At 38.5% G+C, this 27,283-nt stretch overlaps 1 protein-coding gene across 1 annotated transcript in view; it reads left to right on the top strand.

The window, feature by feature from the left end:
• The window catches only part of Cd226 (CD226 molecule), a 72,248-nt gene that overhangs the window by 37,062 nt on the left and 7,903 nt on the right, over positions 1 to 27,283 (top strand). The window contains exons 4-5 of the mRNA XM_074069661.1: positions 8,397 to 8,753; positions 23,453 to 23,552. Of these exons, the coding sequence (XP_073925762.1) occupies positions 8,397 to 8,753; positions 23,453 to 23,552 (457 nt within the window). The remainder of the gene's footprint in view (positions 1 to 8,396; positions 8,754 to 23,452; positions 23,553 to 27,283) is intronic.

Raw genomic sequence — 27,283 nt, forward strand, 5'->3', positions numbered from 1 at the left:
ATAAATTTATTATTTCCTTTTATTTTACTACCATATTTCCTTATTTCATATGTATATGATTATTATAATAATTATATATTTTTCAATCGCAAATAAGTGGCATAGACACCCTTTATTTCCCTTGTTTTCCTTTTGGTGGTGTTTTTTCTTTCCTGGACAACTTGCACTTTTGACGGATCTGATGATTACAGCTATCTCTGCCAATTAGTCACACTCACACTGGTTTCAATCTTGTGATATTGTGTATTTTAACTTTATTATGGCTTGAACTAAATAACTTCATTCTCTCTTCTATCAGAGAGCTGTGAGAAACAATGTCCATCTTTATGTGTTTTGAACAGTACCTGGAGCTCTGTAAAATATTGACAAACCTGGGAATGAAAACCCAACTCAAGTGTGATCTGGTATCACCCACTAAACTTATGATATGCTGTCATCTTTGGAGATGACTCCTCATCCATTTTTCCACAAAATTTATGAGGCAGTTCAATGTACTTGACATTGTGCTAAGACTAGACATCTTGCAGGTATGCCGCCTCCAAGATCTTGATAGCTCCTGACACAGGAAAATACAACAAATAAAATATAGCACCATAGAAGGTATAAAAGTGAGCCAGAGGAGGAGGCAGTCAGTCTGCCTCAGAATCTCAGAATGAGTGAGAAAACATTTCTTCTCAGTAGGTGGTATTGCTATTGAGTTTTACAGGATAAATAGTGATGATGCCAGGACAAGGTGCAAGGAGTTTGTGAAGGCATTTCAGGAGGCGATCATAAAGGTGAGGACAGTTCTTGGGTTCCTGCCTTGTGTACACCCACTGTGGCTTTGCTGAGACAGGGCTGGCTCCTGGCATTAGCGTCTCCTTGCTATAGCAGGTCTGTTCTGGGCCACTTGTCTGTGGGAATCTGTTTCCTTTCCTTCTGCTTGGAAAACAATCTAATGGACAATTTCACACTAATGTGTTTGTGTCTGCCAGGAGTTGAAATTTTTATACTCATTTTAACAAGGACAAGCACAGAAATTGATTTCTAATTATAGGATTTAAGGGAGCAGAAAATAAGATATTTAGGAGCTGGGGCTTCTGTGAAACAGTCCTACTGTAGGAGAAAACTATCTCTGCAGCCCCTTCACCGGTATAAGCGATGGGAGGGCCAGGTCAATGTGACTCGGTGACCTCCTGCCCAGGTGTCAGTGTCTCTGCCATTGGCCAGCTGGATAACTTGTCTGTGAAGTCTGAATGTACCTTCCTTGCACTTAATGCTAGCACATAGTAAGGACTCATTTGAGGTTTACAGTTTTACTTTTAAAACACATTGAAAATGTCTTTTAAGTACACAAGACAAAATGCTTAATGTATTCTATAATCTATTCTCTGGTAGGAAATGATAGGGGAGTGTTTGTCTTTTGATACCTTTTTCTGTTAAAAAAAACAAACAAATAAACCCTACTATGCAGGAAGTTACTTCAAGACCAGCTGGCAACTTTTTGGAAAGAAAGAAACTAGTGCTCTTCAGTTATATTGTCATCTTTTGGTTTAACAAGGCCTTAGAGATGTTCTATTTAAAATTCTGTGTGCCATTAGTTAATTGTTTTTTGATTTGGGAGAAACTGAAAAGTTGCTCAAAAGTTAGAGTTTTCCATGTGCTTCAGCAAACTTTATGGTACTGACTTAAATAAAAAACATTAAACCTGAAATTCCATCTACTCAGGAGGCAGGGATTTTGATTCAAGGCCAGCCCAACAAACGAGTTAGTTAGAACTCCCATCTCAATAAATAAGCCAGATGTGCTGGCATGCACCTGTGGTCTTAGCTACATGGGAAGCTGTAGGTAGGTGGATTGTGGTCCAGCCTGGCTTTGGGCACAAATGGGAGACCGTATCTAAAAAATAACCTAAAAGCAAAAAGAGGTGGGGCTCCAATGATAGAGAACTTGCCTAGCAATTCAAGGTCTGAGTTCAAACCCCAGTACTACCACCTAGTTAAAAAAAAAAAAAGCACTTTCATTGTACCATGGTGGAAAGACTGGAGTTATTTTTTTTAACAATTAGAATCCACACAAAAGTTACACCGTGAGCATCCTCATCACCCCTTGGATAAAGGATGCTAAGTCTGGGAGTGCTAGGAAGTTGTGGGCACGAACCTCTTGAACATAGAGTGTGGCCTCACACTTGTCTGGAATTTGAATCACAACTCTGTCCAAGCAGCGTTGCAAGCTGTTTGCTGTTGGAGCCTCAAGCAGGTGCATGGCAGGATTTTGGACATCCTGCAAATCTTCATTTGTGTTTTCTGGGCTGAGTCCCTGCTTTGCCATTCAGGCCAGCTGCCTGTTTCTAGTTACCTTTGTTTCATGTAGACAAATGGCCTTGCCTACTTTCCCTTCTGAGGGTTTTGTCATTCTGGGTTTTATCTCTGTCTGTAGCTCTCATCCTTCCAGCTTTATCAGTGCCTTTCCGTCAAGCAATCTTGTAGCTCGTTTTTATCTTGTTTGTTTCCTTTATCTTTTATCTGTACTTTAAATGAAGAACAGAAAATGGCATTACATAGAGGGGTGTACAGACTGTACACCCAGCAACAAGGCTGGGTGGCCTTGTTGCTTTGGATTGGAAATGGTAAGCCCCAAAATACCTGGAATGTGGTCCCATCTTACTGTCCTAGGGCTGCTGCAACAAAGTAACACTTGGAGGTGGCTACATGACAGGGTCTGGAGGCTGGAATTATGGCATCACGGTGTCAGTAGGGTGGACTGCAAAGGACTGTGCCAGGCCTCTCCCTTAGCTCCTGGCTTGAAGAACCATCACCCCATCTCTGCTGCCATCTTTGTGTGGTGTTCTCCCTGTGTGCATGTCTGTGTCCATGTTTCCCCTTTTATCAGGACCCATCACATGGGATTAGGACACACCACACCCATTCCAGCATGACCTCATCTCAACTAATTACATCTCCAACTACTGTGGCCCTGTTTCTAAATCAGGACCTTTTCTCAGGTATTTTGGATGAGAGCTTTGCCATGTGAATTTTGGGGGACACATACAACTCACCCTTTAACTTGGTCATCTTGGAACATGGAGGATCTTTAGGGAAATACAGTTCAACCCTGTCATTGCTTTCTGTGTTTGAAATGAACATAGAACAGGACCTTTACAGCAGTGGGTGAGAGTGTGCGTGTATGACTGTGCACCCGCATGTTCCAGGTTGCAGGCTTCTGTTTGTGCCCATTTCTGTTTGACTTCAAGTTGCTTAATACCTCGGTTCCATGTCCACCATGACTGACTTCCATGTTTTGTCTGTATGGGCAGAACTGTAAGCGGCAAAGCTACTTTGGTAAAATGTAACCTTTAGGGGTGGTCTGTGTTCCTTCCTCTGCCCTCAACACACCCTCCCAGGTTGTAGGCCTTGTGAGATTGAAAAGTGCTCCTTCTCTGCTCTGGGCCTTCCTGCCTGTTCATGACTGGAAATTAGTGTGTTTATTTATTTTTATTGCCTGCTTAGTTTTTAAGAGCTTTATCTCAGGTCACTTTAGAATACTTCCTTAGTCATCAAGCTGTCAACATTTTATTTTGTGAATATAAGGGTCACTGTTAAGAGCTTTTAGAAAAGATCTCAGTTGAGCACCTTCATTGTTTAGGGAAGCCACTAGTGTTTCAGTCCTGATTATTTGGCGTAATCATACTGCTCCTGCAGATGGCTTGGGAAATTCTGGACTGTTTAAGTGTCAGTCTGTTTTCAGCACCTTAAGCATATTGTTCCAAGCTATAGAAACCTAGACAAGAAGTGTGACCAAGCAGAAACTAGCGGTTTGTACTTCACCTTCAAGTGAGAAGTGAGAGTGGACAGGGAAGGACAGTGGGATCCTGGGGCACAATATTTGAAAACGGCCAGTGGAGAAAAGGAGCAAGCTCTGAAGAAGACAGTGAGAGACCCCAGAGAGGAGAGTGGGGAAGAAGGAATGCACACTGTGGTGGGAGCCAAGGATGGAATGGACCTTACTGAAGGGCTGGACTTCTCATATTCAATGTCAAGGACTTGGGAGACATTTGTGGCACTGTTAGAATGATAGAAATGGATGCTCAATTGCTTGAAGTATTCATGAAAAAGGAGGAAACAGAGTTGGGGCAAGGATCCACTCCTTCCAGTATTTAGATTGTTTAGAAAATTAAAAAGAGGGAGTGGATTGCACCCTGGGGTTCACAGTTGGTTCAAAGGTGAGAGAAAAACTTGCTGCTTGGAGGTGAAGGAAAGGATGAGGACAAAGAGAGTGTTGGAGGAAGTGGTGTTCTGGCATAAAAACTGCCTGGGCTCCAAAACAAAATGAATTGGTTTGATTTGGAATTCTGCTATCTCCTAGCACAGAACCTTGGTAAAGTTACTTAAGTTTTTGTTTTCATCTGTGAAACAGTCCCATTGGTATATTACCTGATCATGTTGTTATAAGAAAGACAGACTGGGTGTGTGACGTGCCTTTCACAAACTAGGTACTTCCACTTAGTTTAGTTCTGTGGTTTCTCAAACTTTACTGTACATACCTTCTATTATGAATGTTTCAGACACATACAAAAGTAGAAAGAATAGTGTGCCTGCCTTGTAGCTTGACCAGCTCCCAAATCTGGGCATGTATTATTGTTCTGTATTTCATACTTCCTCTTTAAAATTGTTATTAAATGTCTACTTCACATTTCCCTAGTTGCTGTATCAATATTTCTTTCTCCAGTTCTGCACTCTGTGACAGTTTAGTATGCCTCTTTCTATGAACAAGTGCTGCCCCCTCTTTCTCCCTCACATTTTGCTGTTGTTGCTGTCACTTTGAGTTTTCCATATTTCTATGCACTGCCCTCCCATGGAGTCATTTAACACATTGCACTGCTCCTCATGGTTCTGTAAATTGGTCGTTAGATTTAAAGGCCTGATCAGTATGAAGCTTGATTGTTTTGGCAAAGCTTGGACTTCTAAGACAACATTGTGCAGACATGAATGTCTTCTTATGAATTTTTAGATATGCGTGATCTGTTAATTCACCTTGGCACTTCAAATATTATTTCAAATATATTTCTTAACATTTGACCTATTATGGATGAAAACACCCTCAAAAGCAGTCAAAACACATAGAATATTTATTGCAAAGTAAAAGCTATTTTTTTAATTCAAAAAATATTGATTGACATCTCTACCCTCTGCCAAGTGTGGCTCTTAGTGCTAAGGACAGAGTGGTGTAAAATGTCTACCTGTAGGAAGTCTTGGGTTTGGGAAGCTGGCCACAAAGAGACACCGAGGTTTCTGACAGTGGTGGGTGATTTTGCAGTGCTGCTCAAACTGCATGCAGGGCAAATGGCCAGTGAGGGTACTGGAGGTGGCCCATCCCACTGGGGCCAGTGGCAGGATGACCAAGTGCACCCAGGAGTATCTGAGATCCAGGGACTGAGTATTGCACTGAAGTAATTTTTACATATGATCGGTTATCATGCCAGAAAAAAATAACATGCAAGGCATAGAATATTTCATGATGATACAATATGAAAACAATACTATTTTATGTTTATTCTAAGAATTAATACATAGCTAAAGATAACTATGGAATGAGTTGGTTCTCATTGATTTTGTGTGTGTTTTAGGATTTGATTAGATTCCAACTTTTTTCTTCCTTATTATCTATGACAGTTTGGCTCCTGAATGAAATGGATTCACCCTTGTCAGTGGATTCTCAGTGTGTCAGGATGATGGGATCCTCTTGTTTGTGCTGGGTCTTTCTGTGTCATTTTGGGTGGTCTTTCATGCAGCCACAAAGAAGGATTGGATAATCTGAGCAGCCACAAGCAAGGCAAGAGCAAGGCAGATTCTGCAGATTTCCTGCTTGGTTTTCATCTGATACCAGGAAAGGTTATTGGGGAGCTACTCTGTGCTTCTGAGCCAGCTGCCTGTGGGGCTGGTGACCGAGTTCTTTCAATTCTAGTCTGAGTGTAGGGACAGGTGTTCTGGATTTTTCCACTGAGCCTGTGCTGTAACTTCCTTGCACTCTGATTTCCCAAAGATACCTCCACTGTGACCAGAGTCCCGGTTATTGATCACTGGAGAGTCTCTCCTCTGCTTCCTGGATTTGTTCTCTATGAAAACATGCATTTTCTAAGACAGGACCCCAGTTTTATGTCTGAGTCTACAAGTGCATGGGGTTTCTTCCTGGGAGACAGATAAAGAAAGCTCCTGAAATAGGAAGAGGGAAGTATTCAGAGAGAAGAAGAAAAGCCAGGTGTGGGTGTGAGCTCTGAAGACAACACTACAACAGTACCAAGGGCTCATTGGCTTCTTACTCAGAAGATCCAGAATGGCTTGAGTAAAAATTCTTCATTTCTTTGATGTTCTCAACACGGTGTGTGAGGATCTGATTTTAGCTGATTTAAATTTTCCCTCATGTCTTCTTTTTCCTCACATCTCTCTTTCTCTCTCTTAATTTTTATTTTAATTTCCTTTGAGCTTTGATTTTCTTGTCATTTTTCCCCATTTCATATGAATGTCCTTCCCTCTCTTGTGTTGGCTTATGATTTAAGAGATGAAAGTTCTCTGTGCTCTTGTTATGGGTAACATGTTAGCTCTGGTAAGCAGTTGACTGGTTACAGACTGAGAAACTGGAGCTCTGTGGCTTTTCTTTACAAAAGGTTTAGACCCTGGAACCACTTGCTGCAGCTAGCTTTCTATAGGGATTAAACTATTATAGAAATAGGGTTCTAATTTAATGTAGAAAACAAATTTTAGTGTATTTTAGGTGTACTTTCTTTCTTTTTCAAATGTGCTATCTCCTTTTCTTTTTTCCTTCCTTCTTTTCTTTTTTTTTTTTGTGATTAGTGTCATTGTAAGCCTGGTCAACTTGAACACAATCATGGGGTAGATTAATGACAACCTGCTTCCACTTTTTTTTCATCTCACCTGTTGCCTATATGCTCTGTGACATCATCACTGCCAAACCTTGGTCTCTCTATAGACAGCAGGACAGAGACTTTCTTTGGAGTTGTAAGGCTTTTGTATGAAGGCAGGAATTTCTGATGAACAGATCCACCAGACTGTCCTGATTTTGAGAAATAATTCTAGAAGTTTATCCTTTACATTAGGCTTACAAATTTTTGGATGCTATGACATTCTTAAAAATTATTGAGGATCCCCAAAGAGCATTTGCTTATGTAGACTACATTTACTCATATTTTCTGTATTAGAGAGGAACACTGTACTTTAAACACAAGAATTTTCAAGCAGTCATCCCCATGAGCTGTCAGAGCTTCTGGAAGCATCTACTATATTTGTGAAAAATCAAGAGTGAAAAGGTTGAGTACATCTTCGCATTACTCTGAAAATAGGTTTGACCTTGTATATCTCCAAAAAGGATATAGGGATTCTCTGTGGTTCCAGGACAAAACATAAAAGTGCTATTAGATATTTGATGATAATTACTGAGTACTTCAGGTGGAAACTCCAGACATGGTGGCGGGAGGGTGGGAGAATATTGTTAGAATTTTTTGGCATCAGAAATTCATACTACAGGTGGATCTTTACCTATGCATAAGAAAAAAATACTACAGGTGGATCTTTACCTATGCAACGAAGAATGACCTAATTTTCTTTTTATGGGCATTAAAATCTTAGTCTGCATGACTACAATGTGGAAATTTGATACTCGAAGTCAGAGCATGAGTCACAAGTTCAACAGTTTTGTAAAACTCAGACTCTTGATATGATCACTACCAAGAAAAAGCACCAGGGTTTTAGTTATGTTTCTTGTTATCTGGTTAACCAAGAAACCCTAAAAGACTATGTGTGAAACATCATATCCTCTCTTCTGCGTGTTGACCAGCCTTTAAGAAATTCTTTTTCCAAGGTTAGTTCAAGAACAATTAATTTAGAAGGTAACACACATGTACAGGAAAGCAAAGCGAGTCAACTCCCTGTATAGCTGTCCTTATCTCAGCTAGCAAAAACCCTTCTTCCTTCCTATTACTGCTTATACTCTCTCTTCAACAAAAGTAGAGATAAGGACAAAATAGTTTCTGCCTGGTAGTGAGGAGGTGGGGGGAAGAGTGAAGGGGGTGCGGGGGAAGGGGGCAGAAATGACCCAAACATTGTATGCACATATGAATAAAAAAAAGAAATTCCTTTTCCAGAATAATATAGATGGTATGAATTTGATCGAAGTATATTATGTGCATGTATGTAAATATCACAATGAAACACCTTTGTACAATTACTTCACATTAATAAAATATTTAAAAATTCCTTTCTCTTATAAAAAAAAGTATAAAGCATTTATACTTAATGAAACTAGTTAATATCAGCAATCATTTCAATAGAAGTTTCTGGGTAGTCTCCACTTCTGTGTCCAAAAATTCTGCCACCTGTGTAACACTTGCTTCTTTTTTTCAGATAGTTTTGAGATAGCTGCATCATTGAATGGACCCATGCGCCCCATCACCTCAGAAATTGGACAAAATGTCACACTCACCTACCTGATTCAAATGAAGGGACCAGTGCAACAAGTCACATGGGAAAAGATACAGGCCCATCAGATAGACATCTTAACTTGCTGCAACTTGTCCCAAGGGAGAACTTACACCTCCAAGTACCAAAGACAAGTGTGGAGCAACTGCAGCCAAGGAATCAGGGTGAGCCACCTGGTCATTCCCCACGCCACAGCCTCTGATTCAGGAGTTTACCGCTGCTGTGTCAAGGACAGCACAGGAGAAAGTGAAACCTTCATGATGAGACTGACCTTAATCGAAGGTGAGTCAGTAGTGGATGTTTACAGGTGTTGACAGTGGGAAATGTCAACAACTGTGGATTGGTCTCTGACACTGTTTTTTATTATTCATTCATTTAATGTGACTCTATTGTTTGACAGTTTTAATTGTTGAATTTAGGTATATTGGACATAACTAAATTTTAGGATTTAGTATTTCTTTACCTGGCTAATCCGTCCATCAAAAATGTAACAATAAAAATATTTGTTGTTTTCTTAACTGCTACATTTCTGAAATTAAAAATAAAACCCATGGCATTATCAGATTATTATATATTGTGTAGCTACATAACTCCTGCCTCCCTAATTATATTAAATTTTTGATGGAGGTGACAGGTGACAGAAATTTTGGTCCTCAGGTACTCCTAGCAATAACAAGGCAGTGCTGGACTAGTGTGTGCTCAGTCTTCAGTTGACTGAAACTCAAAAGCTGTTTGATAATGTGGTTGCCAGTTTTCCAGATCAGAGCCCTGTTTCCCCCAGTCACTTTCAGGTCTGGGCACAGAGCAGACTGACCTTGAAGCTAATGAAGCCGACCTTCAGGGTTTCCATCTGAGTTGTCCCTTTAGAAGAGGATGTATTCATTTTGTATTTGTAATTTGTCTCCTTTGCCACAATGAAGCCCTAAATTATGTAAACATCAGGCCAATAAAACCTGAATCTATTAAAGTATTAGAGTGAGAAGAAGGAACTTTTTCCACTTACGGAAATGTGAATTTAGGGAGACCTATCTAGAAGTCTGTATGGTGGCCTGTATTACAGGAAGAAGTAGGTAAAGGAAGGCAGTCACAGGCTGCCCTAGTTTTGCCTTTGGGCTGCTTTCTCACTGCTGAGGAGCATAACCAACAAGAGACTTTATAGAAAATTCTTACAGTATATAGTAAAACCAGTAATAGAAGTTTACTTTATTATATTTTCACTCTCTCCTTCCTTCCCTTCCTCCTACTCACTCTCTCTCCCTCTCTCCCTCCCTCCCTCCCTCCCTTTTATCCTTCTCTTCCTTCCATCCTTCTGTCCTTCCCTCCCCTTCATCCTTCCTTCCTTCCCTGGTATGCTTTCAGCTTCTTCATTTACCTTGACCCCTATTTAAAATTTAGAGACAAGGTAACCTATCCTGTGACTGCCCCTTCATGGTATCTGCTTATATTGGGGACGGTTAGTTCTTCCTGTACTGGAAAGGAAGAAGAAAACATTTATAGCACAGCAGACTCTGCCTCTGCTGCTGTCCTTGTCACCCCTGGAGCTGGATGTAATAAGAAAGGCCAGTGCTAGAGGACTGCAGGTTTTCATAGGCAATCACCTAGAACCACAACAAGCCCTCTGTGTCCCTCTCAATGACAGCAGGGGCCAGCTGTGGGTAAGAGGTGTGCACTGGACTTAAAACTTAAGGTCAGAGAGTGATTGGCAGACCACTTTGAGAGGGAAAATTAGCAGACATACATTATTTACATGTTGATTGCATTCCTGCAGACATAGGCAGGAAACATTTCTTACCTAAAAAATGTTGCATTCTGTTTTCTAAAAGAAAAAAAAGTAAGAACAGACACTAACCTTTTCTTAAAAACCAAGGCAAAAAACCATTCTATTCAGAAAATGTCATAAGGACTCATTTTCAAATACGTGTGAAATAAGGTCTTGTCCACTATAATGTATAAGAGTAATTCCAAACCTGTTAAATCATGGAGAAAATGAAGGTAATACATTTGTAGAAAGTACAGTTATTTCACTTTTACTAATTAATAAAAATTTCTTCATGCATTCAAGCATGACTTTATTGCACAAAAGTATTCTTTGCATACAAATTATGAACAATGTTAAAAATCTGCCAAAGAAATGAAGGTGACAATGCAATGATAGGTATTGTTAGTACCCCATGAGTTTTGAACCATTGCAAAATGGCTTTTTGACATTTGATTGACTGATTGAAAGAATATCAGTTGAACTTTATACACATTAGTAAAAATCATAATTGATGGAAGATGACAGTCATTCACTGTATATTTTGGCTTAATTCATTTTTCAGTTATTATATTTAAAGATTGAATCTAAAAAAATCAGACAGAAAGAAAGATAGATCATTTGTGTTTTCTCTGGTGCAATTTGATTATTTTGAGTCCTGAGGCTGTCTGGTCAAAAATCAATGTAGAGATTAAAGCAGAGAGACGGGTAGAAGATGTGAGGCAGATTTAATTTATTTCAACTGTCAAGGGAAAGGTGATTGTGACACAAATTTTATAAACTGCTGTACATCCCTTTGTTAGTTCCCGTCAACTTCCTTTCTAGGACATACTATTGGATTCCAAAGAGATATATTCTTCAATTTACATACACACACACACACACACACACACACAAACACACACGCACATCCCTTTTTCCCTGACTATTTTTCTGCCTATGTTCATCTGCTGACAAGAATCACTCAGTCAGAGGTCACCCAAAAGACTTTTGTATAATCCCCAACCAATAACTGTATAATTGCCAGCCAATTTATCATATGTATTTTAAACAGAGGAAGAAAATGGCAGAAACATGTTGACTTGCCATTGACTTTCTTTGCTGAATGAGAAGAAATGTTTGTCTTCTTTCCTTTTACACTTATGACTTCACAAGTTGTATGAAATAGTTCTGGGATGACATCTTTGAATTTGTAACTTCAACACAAGGGCAAGGAGCAGGAAAAAAATGTATGTTTATTAATAGTCACCAAAATTAATTTTGGTCTTCAAGATCCTCCAGATTTTCATTAGTCATGAGAGAATACTTTTAGCTGCCACCAAAAGAAATTCTGAAGTCTTTTTAATATTAACTAAATGATATGCAGACTCTTATTGTTTAATATGAGCTTATTAATAATAAAATCAATGAGAATTATATAAATGAAATTTGCTCTTGAAGAAAATTCTTGAAGGAGACTAGTTTTGCATGAACTTGGGTTTGCTACCGATTGCTGTTCTTACTCATGTCCTTCTACAGTCTTCTTCCATCAACAAGGCTTCTTGATGTCAAATGATTAGAACTGAGGAATGAGGACAAAACAGGTTAAGGAGAGGAATGTGCACTTTGCCCCAGGGAATAAAAAGTAGGGGCAAGTGATTGCAATCAAAAGACTAAGTTGGTATAGAGTTTGAGCTATGAATTAATATAGAATGAGGTAGTTTAAATAAAATATTTTAGCACAATTCCACATCTTGTATAATAGGCAAAGAAAGCCACTATTGGTTCCTGAGCAAAGATGGAAAAATAGGATTTAAGGAAGAGTAGGTAGTTTCTAATTTTCAGTGTATATCTTTAACCTCTGGCTACATTTATTCCTAAATTTTCTTGGTGCTCTTATGAATGGGATTATTTTCTTAATTCCTTCTTTTTGCATTATTTCCTATGAACAGAAATATGACTGATTTTCTGTATATTGATTCAGTATCTTTGTGTATGAAACTATAGTCTTTCAGGGGTTTTATATATATATGATCAGGTCATCTGCAAATGGATAATTTTATTCCTTCCTTTCCTTTTGAATGCCATTTTTCATGTCTAATGGCTGTGGCTAGGGATTTTTATGCAATGTTGTGTAGAGTGGTGAGAGTGGGGATCCTTGTTGAGAGTTTTCATCATGACAGATGCTCATTCGGACACATGCTTTTTATAGTTCCTTTAAGATGATCATGTGGTCTTTTTGTATCATTTTGTTAATGTAGTGTATTATATTGTTGGATTTGCATGTGTTGAAACACATCCCAGGGATAAATACTACTTGATTATGGTGTGTGATTCTTTTCATGGTTGTTGAGTTGAGTTTGCTGGAATTTGATTGGTGATCTTTTCATACATATTCATTAGGAATATTTGTCACTAGTTCTCTTTTCTTGTGGTATTTTCTGGTTTGGGTATCAGAGTGATACTGTTCTCATGAGTTTAGAAGTGTTCCTTCTAGTTTTTGGAAAGTTTAAGAAGGGTTGTTGGTATTAATTCTGCTTTGAATGTTTAGTTTAATTCATCTGTGAAACTATCTGGCCCTGGTATTGGTGATGGACCATAGGCCCTAGACCATGTGGCCTGTATAAGGGGAGAGGGATGCCAATATACTATGAACCTCAGCTGTTGCTTGACACCTGCTTGACACAGCTATTCACACAGTCCTACTTTCTCTTTTTTCTAACAACCTTCTGTTTTCACCATGTTTACCTCCTTTCCTATAGCACTTCAATGAGGTCTCATTGTCTTCATGTTTTGTCCACATTGTCCCAAGCTACTTCCCTGTCCTTAAATAAGCAAATGAAAAGGATGCATGGAGCAAAAACAGAAGAATGGACTGATAGCCCAGAAGAAAAGCAAGTACTTAGTATAATCCACATTAATGTATAAACATTTTAAGCACCATAAAGTTTTATCAGTTCAGGAATGGTAGAAGGACACCATAAATCCAAGTTCCTACATGCCAGCTGTTGTGGTTAGGATATGAAGAGTCCTCCCCAAAATGCTCATGTGTTGAAGGCTTGGTTCTCAGCTGGTAGCTTTATGGACAGGTGAATAGGTTAATCCATTGAAGAATTCATAGCTGAATGGACCATTTGGAGGTGGGGCTTGGTTTCAGTAAGCAGGTCACGAGGGGCTAGCTTTAAAGGTTTTCTTGTTCCCAGACCTGTCTCTTTGCTTTCTGGCTACCATGAGGTGTGCAGCTTTCCTCCACAATGCCCTTCCACCATGATGTTCTGCCTTACCACAGGCCCAGACTCAATGAAGCCAAGTGACCATGGACTGAAACCTTTCCTCCTTCAAGTTGTTTTTGTCAGGTATTTTATCACAACAATGGAAACTTACACACTAGCCAAGGGCCAACCTTGCAGATAGGCTGTTTTAAAGGTAGCAATTAACTCTTTCTGCACACTAATTCACTACAGAGTGAGCACAATCTATGCAATTTGTGTCATTCCACTAATTTAGTATGCATTTAAATAATGTGTATTTGCAATAATTAAGATAAGTGTGCAAGAGGTATAATGTAAGATATATATTTGGGCAAGAAGATGAAACAGCTAATAAAATGAAGTCAGCCTTCAAATTTTCTTAATTTATGTACCAAATAAGAGATATTCCCATCCCTTTGTCCTCATGTATTGCCTTAAATATCCTTGCTATAATCAATCACTATAGAGCACATCACTACCGAGCACAAAGTCCCGTGGTACAAGGTAATGTCACATTGTGGTGCTACAAAAGTCTCACTGACACAGTCATCCTATTTTATGTAGTAAAGTTTATGACCACTCTCAGATTATATGTTTCTCAGTTGACACAAAGTTACAGTGCAAAAAGTGTGTACACATGTATGTAAATGCAAAAATGATACCTGTTGAAACTGCTCCAGGAATTGGTGGGAGGGGGAAAAAGGAGACAGAAGGGTGAATTCATGCATGAGATATTTGAAACATTGTAAGAACCTGTGTAAATGCCACAATGTACCCCCCACAGAACAACAATAAAGGAGAAAAATAAAGTGCTTAATTAACCCATTTGGGAAACTATTTTCCACCAAGAGGGGCAAATTGTGGCAAAATTTATACTTCAGTTTGGAAACTTGCTTCCTTCTTTGATTTTCCCTTAATGACAGAAAATGTACCTAGATTCTCTGAGCCTTTTATTTCTCTGTAAAAGTTTGATAATTTATTTTGAGGAAAAGTAGTTGTTATTTACTCAGAAGAAAGACTGGAAGTTGATGTCAACGGTCTTTTAGTTCTCTAAAAATTATTTATTTCCTAGGACCTTCTTGCTATAAAACAGAGAAATGTTTCTGAAGTACAGAGTATAAAACTGATTTACAAAAAGACAGATCACCTTTGGAAACTTGGAATAACATTTCCATACTAAGATCTATTAATGCGTATTTCAGGTACACAATTCAGCAGATTGGGGCTACCATTATTTCTGGTGGTCCTCCAAGGCCACACTTACTTTATGTATTTTCATGAGCTGTACCTCTACCCTTCTCCAGAAAGGTGATGTGAGCTACAGAAGGAAGAATACTGTTATCCACAGTATTTCAACATAACATTTCAAAATGGAAAGAATAGAAATGAGTTATTTATTTAACTCCAATTTGGAATGTGCTTATATTAAATATCTGTATATATAGTGAATACTGTTTATAATATATTATATGGTGTTTAAGATGTTTAGAGTACCTCTATATGTTTTATGTAAATCCCATAACTACCCTTGGGGTTGATTTTAGTGTAATTAGTCACTGCCAAAAGAAAAAGAGCTTAAGACCTATGTGAGGTCTTCCAGGCAAAAGAAGTAAAAGACAACATGAAGCCCCATAATGTCTGTCCTCAACATGTGTGTTTTCAACCAACCAATATTTACTTTGAGATGGAGATTGGATATTTTTCTGTATCATATAGTGAGCTGAAAATTGGAGATAAATTTTTTTTTTCTCCTAAGGGCCAGCCTTTTTTTTTTATTGTTTTATTATTCATATGTGCATACAAGGCTTGGGTCATTTCTCCCCCATGCCCCCACCCCCTCCCTTACCAACCACTCCACCCCTTCCCTCTACCCCCCACCTCCTCAATAACCAGCAGAAACTATTTTGCCCTTATCTCTAATTTTGTTGAAGAGCGAGTATAAGCAATAATAGGAAGGAACAAGGGTTTTTGCTGGTTGAGATAAGGATAGCTATACAGGGCATTGACTCACATTAATTTCCTGTGCGTGTGTGTTACCTTCTAGGTTAATTCTTTTTGATCTAACCTTTTCTCTAGTTCCTGTTCCCCTTTTCCTATTGGCCTCAGTTGCTTTTAAGGTATCTGCTTTAGTTTCTCTGCGTTAAGGGCAACAAATGCTAGCTAGTTTTTTAGGTGTCTTACCTATCCTCACCCCTCCCTTGTGTGCTCTCGCTTTTATCATGTGCTCAAAGTCCAATCCCCTTGTTGTGTTTGCCCTTGATCTAATGTCCACATATGAGGGAGAACATACGATTTTTGGTCTTTTGGGCCAGGCTAACCTCACTCAGAATGATGTTCTCCAATTCCATCCATTTATCAGCGAATGATAACATTTCATTCTTCTTCATGGCTGCATAAAATTCCATTGTGTATAGACACACATTTTCTTGATCCATTCGTCAGTAGTGGAGCATCTTGGCTGTTTCCATAACTTGGCTATTGTGAATAGTGCTACAATAAACATGGGTGTGCAGGTGCCTCTGGAGTAACCTGTGTCACAGTCTTTTGGGTATATCCCCAAGAGTGGTATTGCTGGATTAAATGTTCAGCTTTTTAAGTAGCCTCCAAATTTTTTTCCAGAGTGGTTGTACTAGTCTACATTCCCACCAACAGTGTAAGAGGGTTCCTTTTTCCCCACATCCTCACCAACACCTGTTGTTCGTGGTGTTGCTAACGATGGCTATTCTAACAGGGGTGAAGTGGAATCTTAGTGTGGTTTTAATTTGCATTTCCTTTATTGCTAGAGATGGTGAGCATTTTTTCATGTGTTTTTTGGCCATTTGAATTTCTTCTTTTGAGAAAGTTCTGTTTAGTTCACTTGCCCATTTCTTTATTGGTTCATTAGTTTTGGGAGAATTTAGTTTTTTAAGTTCCCTATATATTCTGGTTATCAGTCCTTTGATGTGTAGCTGGCAAATATTTCCTCCCACTCTGTGGGTGTTCTCTTCAGTTTAGAGACCATTTCTTTTGATGAACAGAAGCTTTTTAGTTTTATGAGGTCCCATTTATCTATGCTATCTCTTAGTTGCTGTGCTGCTGGGGTTTCGTTGAGAAAGTTCGTACCTATACCTACTAATTCCAGAGTATTTCCTACTCTTTCCTGTATCAACTTTAGAGCTTGGGGTCTGATATTAAGATCCTTGATCCATTTTGAGTTAATATTGGTATAGGGTGATATACATGGATCTAGGTTCAGTTTTTTGCAGACTGCTAACCAGTTTTCCCAGCAGTTTTTGTTGAAGAGGCTGTGTTTTCTCTATCGTATATTTTTAGAGCCTTTGTCAAAGACAAGTTGGTTATAGTTGTCTGGCTTCATGTCTGGGTCCTCTATTCTGTTCCACTGGTCTTCATGTCTGTTTTTGTGCCAGTACCATGCTGTTTTTATTGTTATTGCTTTGTAATATAGTTTGAAGTCAGGTATTGTGATACCTCCAGCATTGTTCTTTTGACTGAGTATTGCCTTGGTTATTCATGGCCTCTTGCTGACACTGATTTTTTAATAGGAAAAAAATACAATTTATTCCCCTAGGTGTCTGTTAGAAATAAACACCATACATTCAGGATTAAAGACCAACAAAAGAGACTTGGTGTCTCAAAGTGTTTATGCTCTGCCATCTTCACATTACACAATGTGGTGTGAGGTAGGGATAAGAGTGCTGAGGAAAAACTCTATAAAACTCTATATGTTTTATGTAAATCCCATAACTACCCTTGGGGTTGATTTTAGTGTAATTAGTCACTGCCAAAAGAAAAAGAGCTTAAGACCTATGTGAGGTCTTCCAGGCAAAAGAAGTAAAAGACAACACGAAGCCCCATAATTTCTGTCCTCAACATGTGTGTTTTCAACCAACCAATATTCACTTTGAGATGGAGATTGGATATTTTTCTGTACCATATAGTGAACTGACAATTGGAGATAAGTTTTTTTAATGAGGTAAGAACATAATAATTTTCACTGTATTTACCATGACTTACAGGCCTGGTTGGATGGTCAGTATGTGCAACTTTTTCACAGCAGAGTTTTTGATCCAGTTACTTAGGTTCTAAGTTATTTGGTATCTTCACTCCCTAAGTCCATCCCAAACTCTAGTAAGGATAAACAGTAGGCACTAATGGCTGCTCTGGCTGCTTGGCTCTGCAGGAAGGACCAACAGCATGTCTGTCATGAGTCTTTTTTAAAGGTTTATAACTCAGCCATAAATACTTGTCACTGCCATAAACGTAGCCAGGAGGGTCACAGGCCTGGAGTAAATTATTCACTTATAAATTTCACTGACTTACTTTAAATTGTTTTAACTGCATTTATCTTTTGTGATGGGAGGAAAAATAATGGCTTTACAGTTCAAGACATTTTTGTCCTCCTATGAATCAACACAACATTGGGATATAAGTGAAAAAAAAGTCAGCAAAAAGTGGCTGCTGAAAATAGACAATAATTCTTCTTTCTTTAAAAGAAGGGCTTGAGGGTTGCCATTATTCAACCAAAGATCTATCAGCAGAGCTTAAAGGAAAAAGTGAGTGTTAGGAACTAATGACTAACTCCCTAAAGCATCCATTCTTATTTGCTTTTTATTCTATTGATACAGCACCCAGGAAAGTTGCATGGCGGCACCAGCCAGGCCATTCACACTGCAGGCACAGAGAGAAGGCAGCGGGCAGGGAGATGAGCAGCTTTGGCTGCAAGCTAGGCTGGTCCAGGTGCTGTCTCAGGAATGTGGCTGAGTCTCCACTTTTCCTCTTAAGAGGAAATGCTTATTTCTTAAGAGAAAATGCTTGATCCATGACTGTTTTTAAATTGCACAGGACTTTTCAAAGTAATTTGATTTCCATTAAACCATATATCACATTTGTGCTTGCCTGCCACTTTAGCTGTCGTAACCTGTACACCTTGAGAACGTACGCATCTAAACACTGAATGGATAAACCAATCTGACTCTAATAGATCAGACACTACTAGAAGAGGTTAAAAACAGGTAGCATTATTTCAAATTGAATCGTTTGAAATTTGACTTTACAATTGAACATTTTGATATAAATGGCCATATGCTGAAGTGGATTCTACCTCTAAATTCTTACAGTTTAAAGCTTAATAAAAATATTATCTTGATTCTTAGGGAGTCTGAATCTAGATTTATTTTTTATTTTTGTTTTTGGCAATACTGGGGTTTGAACTCAGGGCTTTGCGCTTGCTAGGCAGGTGCTCTACCATTTGAGCCCATCATGTAGTGATTACCACAATCAAATCAATTAACACATCTTACCCACCCATGCTAAACATTATATTCCCTGAACTTGTTCATCTTCTTACTGAAAGTTTGTATCCTTTGCCCAGCCCCTCCCCACTTTCTGCATCCTTCAGCTCCTGGCAACCACTGTTCTATCTGCTTCTGTGATTTCAACTTTTTTAGATTTCACCTACAAGTGAGATGACGCAGTATTTGTCTTTCTGTCTAGCTTATTTCACTTGGTACAATGTCCTCTGGGTTCATCTACACCATTGTAAGTCTCAGGACTTCACTGCAATTCCCCCCCCCCACCCACAAGTAACCACATGAAAATATAAGCAAAAGAAAAGATAAAACTGGCCAATATATGGATAAAAAGATGGTCCATGTCATTTGTAACCAGGGAAATGAAAATCAAAACCACAGTGATGCTGAGGATGTAGCTCAGGGGTAGAATGCTTACTTAGTATATGCAGCACCCTGAGTTTGACCTCCCCACAGCAAATCAAAACAAAACAAAACAAAAAACAATCATCCCAAACCACAATGAAATGTCACCCTACACATGTTGGGTAGTGTGACAAGACAAGAGGTAATAAATGATAGTGAAGATTGGAGAAAAAGGAACCTATATATACTGTTAGTGGGAATATAAATTGGTCCAGCTATTGTAGAAAACAGTAGGGAAGTTTAAAAAGTTAAAAATAAAACTACCATGCAACCTAGCAATTCTTCTGTTGGGTATATATATCCAAAGGAAATGAAGTCAATATCTTGAAGTGATATCTGTATCCCTGTGTTCATGAGAAATATTAGTTATCAGATGGAAGCCACCTAAGTGTCCACCAACAGATGAAAGGATAAAGAACATGTGGCATATATGTGTACACTGGAATAATATTCAGCCACACAAAACAAGGAAGTTCTGTCACTTGTGACAACATGGATGAATGTGGGGGATATGTTAAATGAAGTGAGCCAGACACAGAAAGAAAAAAATACTGTATGGTTGATCTTACATATGTGTGGAATCTAGGTTAAACAAATTGGAAAAATAAAAAGTCTTTTATTTGTCTTAGTTTCCTTTTGCAGCAAAGGTTATAAAAGAACAAATGGGTCTAGACTTTGAGTTCTTATTACAAAACAAAAAAGTTCAGCTACATAGTGACTTAGAAAGGAAGAAAGAATTTGAAGAAAATGTGGGTAAGAATCGGTTGAAAAGCATGCTTCTCAAATTGCAGTTAGATTCTAGATAGCCTGGAAATTGATATAAGCATTCATACTTCAATTTTGAGAAGGAGGGAAGTTGCTCTGTCCTTTCAGCTTGCTCTGTTCTCTGCTGTCCCAAAGAGAGAAGGCAATCCAGTCAATGGGTGGGTTTCCTTTCAGTCCCATTCCCACCACCAGCAGATACTGATGGAGTTGCTTGTCTTCTCAGTGTAAGGCACCTAGTAAGGAGTCCTGTAGGCAGCAATGGGGAAGGAGGACACAGCAGAAAGATAAAATGGTCTCTTACCTTCTGGAATCAGGCTCCAGAGATGACATTTCTCTAGTAGGAGTTTTAATATTGACTCATTACATTTTTACCAGGTCATTAGAGGTCATTAGAACCACGGTCATTGTCATCACTGACAGATATAAGAAACCCATGCAGAGAAGGGAAAGGACTGTGCTAGAGGTCAGTCAGCTAAATACTGAAAGATAGGAAGAGACTCCTGGACTGCTGCAAAGTTCCAGGCAACATGGAGTTGGAGTAACATATGTTTCCTGATTATTTTTACCATTAACTCAAATTTAGTAGAAAATATTTTGAAACAAAGTTCTACTAATCATGAAAATTGCATACTGTTTTGTGTTGAGTGTAGTTAATATACAAGGCACAAAGAGTAATATTCATTAAAATAATGCTTCAACAGGCTTTTTTTGGTGGGGGGAGCAATACTGGGGTTTGAACTCAGGGCTTTGCACTTAGAAAGCAGGTACTCTACTGCTTGAGTCATGCTTCTAGCCCATTTTGCTCTGTTTTTTTTGGAGGTGGGATTTTGCAAACTATTTGCCTGGTCTGGTATTGAACCAAGATCTTGCCAATTTCAACTTCCCAAGTAGAAATTATGCTCTTCAAAAAGACAAGAAGAAGAAATAAAAGGACTACAAATTGGAAAGGAAGTAGTCAAGTATCCCTATTTGCAGATGCATGATCTTAAACCTAAAAGGCCCCAAATAATTCCGCCAAGATCTCCTAGACACCATAAACAGCTTTAGCAAAGTAACAGGATACAAAATTAACTTAAAAAATCAGTAGCCTTTCACCAACAATGAACAGACTGAGAAAGAATGTAGAAAACTAATTCCACTTACAATAGCCTCAAAAAATAAAATACCTAAGAATAAACTTAACAAATGATGTGAAAGAACTCTCCAAGGAAATCTATAAACCACTGAAGAGAGAAATTGAAGAAGACTACAGAAGATGGAAAGATCTCCCATGTTCATGGATTGGTAGAATTAATATTGTGAAAATAGCTATACTACCAAAAGCAGTCTACATGTTCAATGCAATAAAAATTCCAATGACATACATCACAGAGATTGAAAAATCAACCTTATAAAGTTCATTTGGAAGCACAAAAGACTGTGAATACCCAAGGCAATATTGAGCAAAAAGAACAATGCTGGAGGTATTACAATACCCAAATTCAAACTATATTACAGAGTCACAGTAATAAAAAAAAAAGAAGCATTCTACTGTCACAAAAACAGATGCGAAGACCATTGGAACAGACTAGAAGATCCAGACATGAGTTCATGAAGCTATACCCACCTAATCTTTGACAAAGGAACCAAAAACATATAATGGGGAAAAGACAGCCTCTCCATACATGTTTCTGGGAAAACTGGGTATCTGCATGCAGAAAACTGAAACTAGATCCATGTCTTTTACCCTGTACAAGTATCAATTCAAAGTGCATTAAGGACCTTAATATAAGACCTGAAACTTTGAAGCTAGTGCAAGAAAGGGCAGGGAATACATTGGAATTAATAGGGATAAGCAATGACTTCCTAAATAGAACTCAAATGGCTCAGCAATTAAGAGACAGGATTGAAAAATGGGACTTCAAGAGACTATAAAGCTTCTGCACAACAAAAGAAATGGTCTGTAAATTGAAGAGGCTGTGTGCAGAATGGGAGAAAATCTTTGCCAGCTATTCATCTGACAATGGATTAATAACCAGAATATGCAGGGAGCTCAAAAGACTAAACTCCTCCAAAATTAATGACCCAATGAAGAAATGAGCAAATGAACTCAACAGAGCTTTTTCAAAGGAGGAGTCCAAATGGCTGAGAAACACATGAAGAAATGCTCAACATCCCTGGCCATAAAGGAAATGCAAATCAAAACCACACTAAGATTCCATCTTAATAGCCATTCCTGTTAGAATGGCCATTATCAAGAACACAAACACCAACAAATGTTGGTGAGGATGTGGGGAAAAAAGAACCCTCATACACTGCTGGTGGGAATGTAAATTAGTACAACCACTATGGAAAACAGTAACTAAAAATAGAGCTGCCACATGATCCAGCAATACTACTTCCTAGGGATATACCCATAGGAAAGTGAGTTAGGTTAAAAGGCACCTGCAAACCCATGTTTATTGCAGCACTATTCACAATAGCCAAGCTATGGAAAGAGGCAAGATGCACCATAACTAATGAATGGATTAAAAAAATAGTACTTGTATACAGTGGAATTTTATTCAGCCACAAAGAAGAATGAAATGTCATTTGCAGGTAAATGGATGGAACTGGAGAACATCATCTTAAGTGAAGTTAGCCTGGTTCAGAATGCCAAAGACCACATGTTTTCTCTTTTATGTGGAATACAGACCTAATACAAATACATCAATATCCTGAAAAACAGATCGTGCTAAGGGGAGGTCACATAAAGTAAGGGAGGGTAAAAGAAGGAAGTTAAGAAGGTGAATATGGTTGATGTATACAAGAATAAATATAGAATTTTAAAACCTGTTGAAACCACTATCAGAAGGTGACTAAAGTAGAAAGACGAAAAATGGAGATGAACCAATTCAGGTTATAATACGTATATACATGGAAATGTCACAAGGAAACTCCATGTGTAGCTATCTTAAGCAAAGAAAAATGTCTTTTTTTTCTTTTACAAAATCAGAAAACAGGGGTGCAGAACAGGCCCTACCTGGGGGGGTGGGTTATCAGTGGCAGGGGAGAGCAGGTCAGGAAAAGGCATGGGAAGGTATAGATGTACAATTTGTGTACACATATATGTTAATGGAAAAATGATACCTGTTGAAACTATGCCAGGAATGGGGGGAGAGGAGGGATAAAGAATGGTGGAGGGGGTGAATTCAAGTATGATATAGTTGATACATTGTAAGAACTTTTGTAAATGCCTCAGTGTACCCCCGCCCAGAACAACAATACAAAAAAAGAAAATATGCTGTTTAAATTCTTGTTCTTCTTAAGGTGTCGATCTACCTTACTCAAGGATCTAATACAAATCTGGAGGTGTCAAATATTAAGGAGGTTCTGAAGGAAAATTTGTCTTTTCCCCTTAGTTTGTCCTGTTTCTTATTGGCATACTTGTATTTAATTGATATTCTATCAGGATTAATATAACCTGTCTTCATGTTCCTAACTTCTTTTTGTGACTTTTGTAGCATTCCTAATTCCTACTATAATTTTTTCTTCTAGGTGAAACCAATAACCAGCACATTTCCTTTGTGGCTGGAGGGACTGTTTTATTGTTGCTTGTTATCCTAATCATTGTCATCATTGTCATTTTTTATAACAGGTGAGTAGAGCAACATACAGAATCTTTTCTAGTCCAAATAATTCTGATGCTAGAGGTTCTATGAATAGTCCAACAATTTATCAGATGTCTCAGGATTCACATATATTTCTTCAAGCATTGTTCTTACATAAGAGGGGAGAAGTAGGGATAGTAAAATTAGAGATGAAAGCTAGGGTAGTTCAGTTAAGAATTGGTTGATGTTCTTCCTGGTACCTCTGCTCAGCCCCTACCTGTCTTCCTCCTTCTCCAAGGAAAAAGCTGCCAGTGAAAGTGGTTGTGTGTATGTGTGTATGAGAGAGAGAGAGAGAGAGAGAGAGAGAGAGAGAGAGAGAGAGAGAGAGAGACAGAGAGAGAGACAGAGAGAGATGGGGGAGGGAGGAGATAATGCCTCCATTTGTTCATTCATTAGTTATTATTAGTTATTTATTGTGCAAAGTAGTGAAAAGATATAATAAAGCACACATTCCAATAAGCTAACAGCACAATTTAAGGTGAACATATGCTTTCTGAAACAAGCAGTCTAGAGGCTATTATTATTAAAGATTACTGAGAAAGAGTTAGAGGGGTTACCTTAGAGAGAGGGGGTAGTCATTAGGCTCTACTAAAGTTTCCTAATTTCTTCTGTTTTGTGGCACAGGGAAATTTTCTAGGATTTTCTTGGTTGACTCTTTCTTTTTTTAGCTCTCCTATGCTCATGAACCCATTCATGTAGTGTTTGTTGGGTAAATGAATGTATTAATCTCCACTCTTCTCTCCGTGGTAATATTACTAAAACACACACACACACACACACACACATGCACGTACACAGGTTTCTCCATCTCCATCCTTGACCTCTGCCTTGTCTACAGTCACCTAATTTTAGTAATCCTCTCCATCCTGCCCCCAATCTCAGTTCTACTCTCTCCTAATTCATTGCTTTTTCCTTGTTCCTCTTTTGGAAATTGGACTGGCCATGTCATCTCCTTGTTACACTTTTTATTATCCTCTGCTGCCACCAGAATAATCTTAAAATTCATTAATTCTGGCATCAAAGGTGCCTTGCTTTCTGACCCTAGTCTGATTTTCATCCACGTTTCCCACTTTATCTAATGATGTTAAGCTACAACTTTAATTCTTTGAACACATTCAACTCTCTTCCCATCTGGTATGCTACCAAAATGTGGTTTCTCTCATTTTGGCCTTAATCCTGTGCATCACTCAGCGTGCAGGACACTTGTCCTCTCTGCAAGATGTTTCTCTGATCCTGTGAACGGACATGAAGTCACCATCTGGAATCACCTTGTACTCCTTATCTGCTGCTCCTTGCACCCTGCTTTGTACTTTAAATGTTCTCATTCTTGTCTTCCCTTCTTTAGTATCTATGGTATTCATAATGGCAGGGATTGGGTTTTTTCATTTTTTAAGCACTTGATAGCATTTACTACTAATCTGTCCAAATAATGGATGTTCAGTAAGCATCTGTCTGATTAAAATGAAACATGGGACAATTGTTTTGCCTTTCTCTCCATCATAGGCTGCCCTCAAGTCTTTCCCAGACTAGAAATTAGCAAATTGAGGTAAAGACCCCAAATGTTAGTGTCACTGAGGACTCTACTGCTTCACCTTGGTGGATTAAAAAAATGCGGAGAGGGCAGCACTCACAGAAGGAACGCACAGGGACAGGCAGCTTGACTGGGAGAGTGGCAGACAGAATGACCCTCTGGAGCATCACAGGTGTTGAACATGATGGAGTTTGCCTCATGAAAATACACCACTTTTAAATGAGTAGATGAACTGAGCTGAAGAGTATATTGTCCCACCTGGTTAATTGTGATAAAAAGATCAGTGGACTTGAATGCATCATCCTGGATGAACAGTACAAAGGAAAAAAGCACTTGTTCTTTCTACCTTGTCACTAATCTGGCTGCGGTTGTTACTTGGAATGGAAATATCTTGAAAAATGACCCTAGGAATGACCCTCAGAACTCTGTCTAACCAACCTTTACAAATAATCCTGCAGCTTCAAACGTGCCAACTGGCAGAAACCACAATACATTCTGAATTCACTCCTGATATCTAGTCACCTGTGTGTCCAGGGGCTTTGGAAAGCAGTTCTTCTGCTCTAGATCATGCTGTTTCCATGTAGACATCAGAATGGTACACCAGTGAGTGAACATAGCCAGGGAAATGCATAGCTTAGGTTAGCATGACGGGAACCAAAATGTGTTCTGCAGATGGACACCTGTGTCTGTGGCAAGAAATTTAATAGTGAGAAAAATGTCAAATACTTATTTATACATTTGCTGTCAATGTTGATGTTCACAATAAATATGGTATCTTGGTTTGCCTGTGTAGTTCCTGGTTTTACCATTGAAAATAAAACCTCATTCTGAGGAGGGCTGTAGTTGCAGGCAAACCAGAGCAGCTGGTCAACCTTGAACAGTCCATGATATATGTACTATAGTTTATACATGAGAGATCTCAGCCTGAGGGATGTAAATCACTTAGCTAAGAAATAGCAGAGCACAAGTGAAACACAGAGCATCTGTTTTTAAACCCCGTAGTAGCTCTTATTCATTGTGTTGTGTAATGCAAACTTATTTAAATGTATGTATAGAAACACACAGACAGACACAGTGAAAAATCGAAATGTGTATTATGAGATAGTCTTGTGAATCACAATTTAACAAAGTATCAAAGGTCATTGATCTGCATCTTGGTTTCCTCATATGTAGAAAGAGACTGATGGCGGCTGTGTCACAAATTCCTTTGAGGAGTAAATAACTTACTTTATATAAAACATTCAGAAACATTTTTTGCACATAGCAAATTTATACACTGAATAAGTAAATAAATTAAGGAATAACTGGTTTAATAACAAATAAATGAATGCACATAGACTAATGCAAGATTATGTTGACATGGTAGGAAGAGGGCTTCTGAGCAGCAGAAAGAGACTGTTAGAATCAGTATTTATCACTTAATAAACTTTTCTCAGAGAGAGACTATCTAGTTTTCAAGAGTTCTATAAAGGAATTGCAACCTCATTTTAAAAGACAAATAAAGAAAAGAAAACAAAAAACCCTGACTTTTTTTGGTGTCTAAATCACTTCTTCTGTTGTTTAATAAGAATCCTTTCTTTAGAAGGATGAAAAAGAGATATTCACCATCTTCCCATAGTAACTCTCTTCATTTATTTGGGTATATTTATTTCTTCTTTGAATTCAATTATAGTAGACTTTTCTTCTTCTTCTGTATCTACTCTTCTCAGACTTCTCCAGAAGTTGGGTTTTTCAAGGCTAGGCGTCACTGGAACTGTAAATAGATTATTGAGTACTGCGATTCCAGATTGCCATGGCAAGTGACTCCACAAGTGGGAGAACCACAGAGACAGGAGGGAAGGCTGTGGATTTGCATACCAACAGTACCTCTAACCAACCTTGGGATTCTGGGCAAGTTCCTAATCCTCCCTATGCCTCAGTTTGCTAATCAATTACATATAGAGTTCTGATGAAATTGAAATAAAATCATCCATCTGACCCACATGATTGTACAAAAGTTAACTTTATTTTTATTGTCATCCAGCAATGGGTGCAAACCATTTCTATAGTAACCTTCTATGAACCATCTTCAGCAACATCGTTGTAATTAGTTACTAATATACCCTAGCTGGACAGTCATACATCTTCCTCACCATCTGTGAGCATGTTGGAGAAAGTAGAGAAAGTGAAAAAGAAATATAGGTCACT

This window comes from Castor canadensis, chromosome 4, assembly GCF_047511655.1.
Source record: "Castor canadensis chromosome 4, mCasCan1.hap1v2, whole genome shotgun sequence".
Lineage (NCBI taxonomy): Eukaryota > Metazoa > Chordata > Mammalia > Rodentia > Castoridae > Castor > Castor canadensis.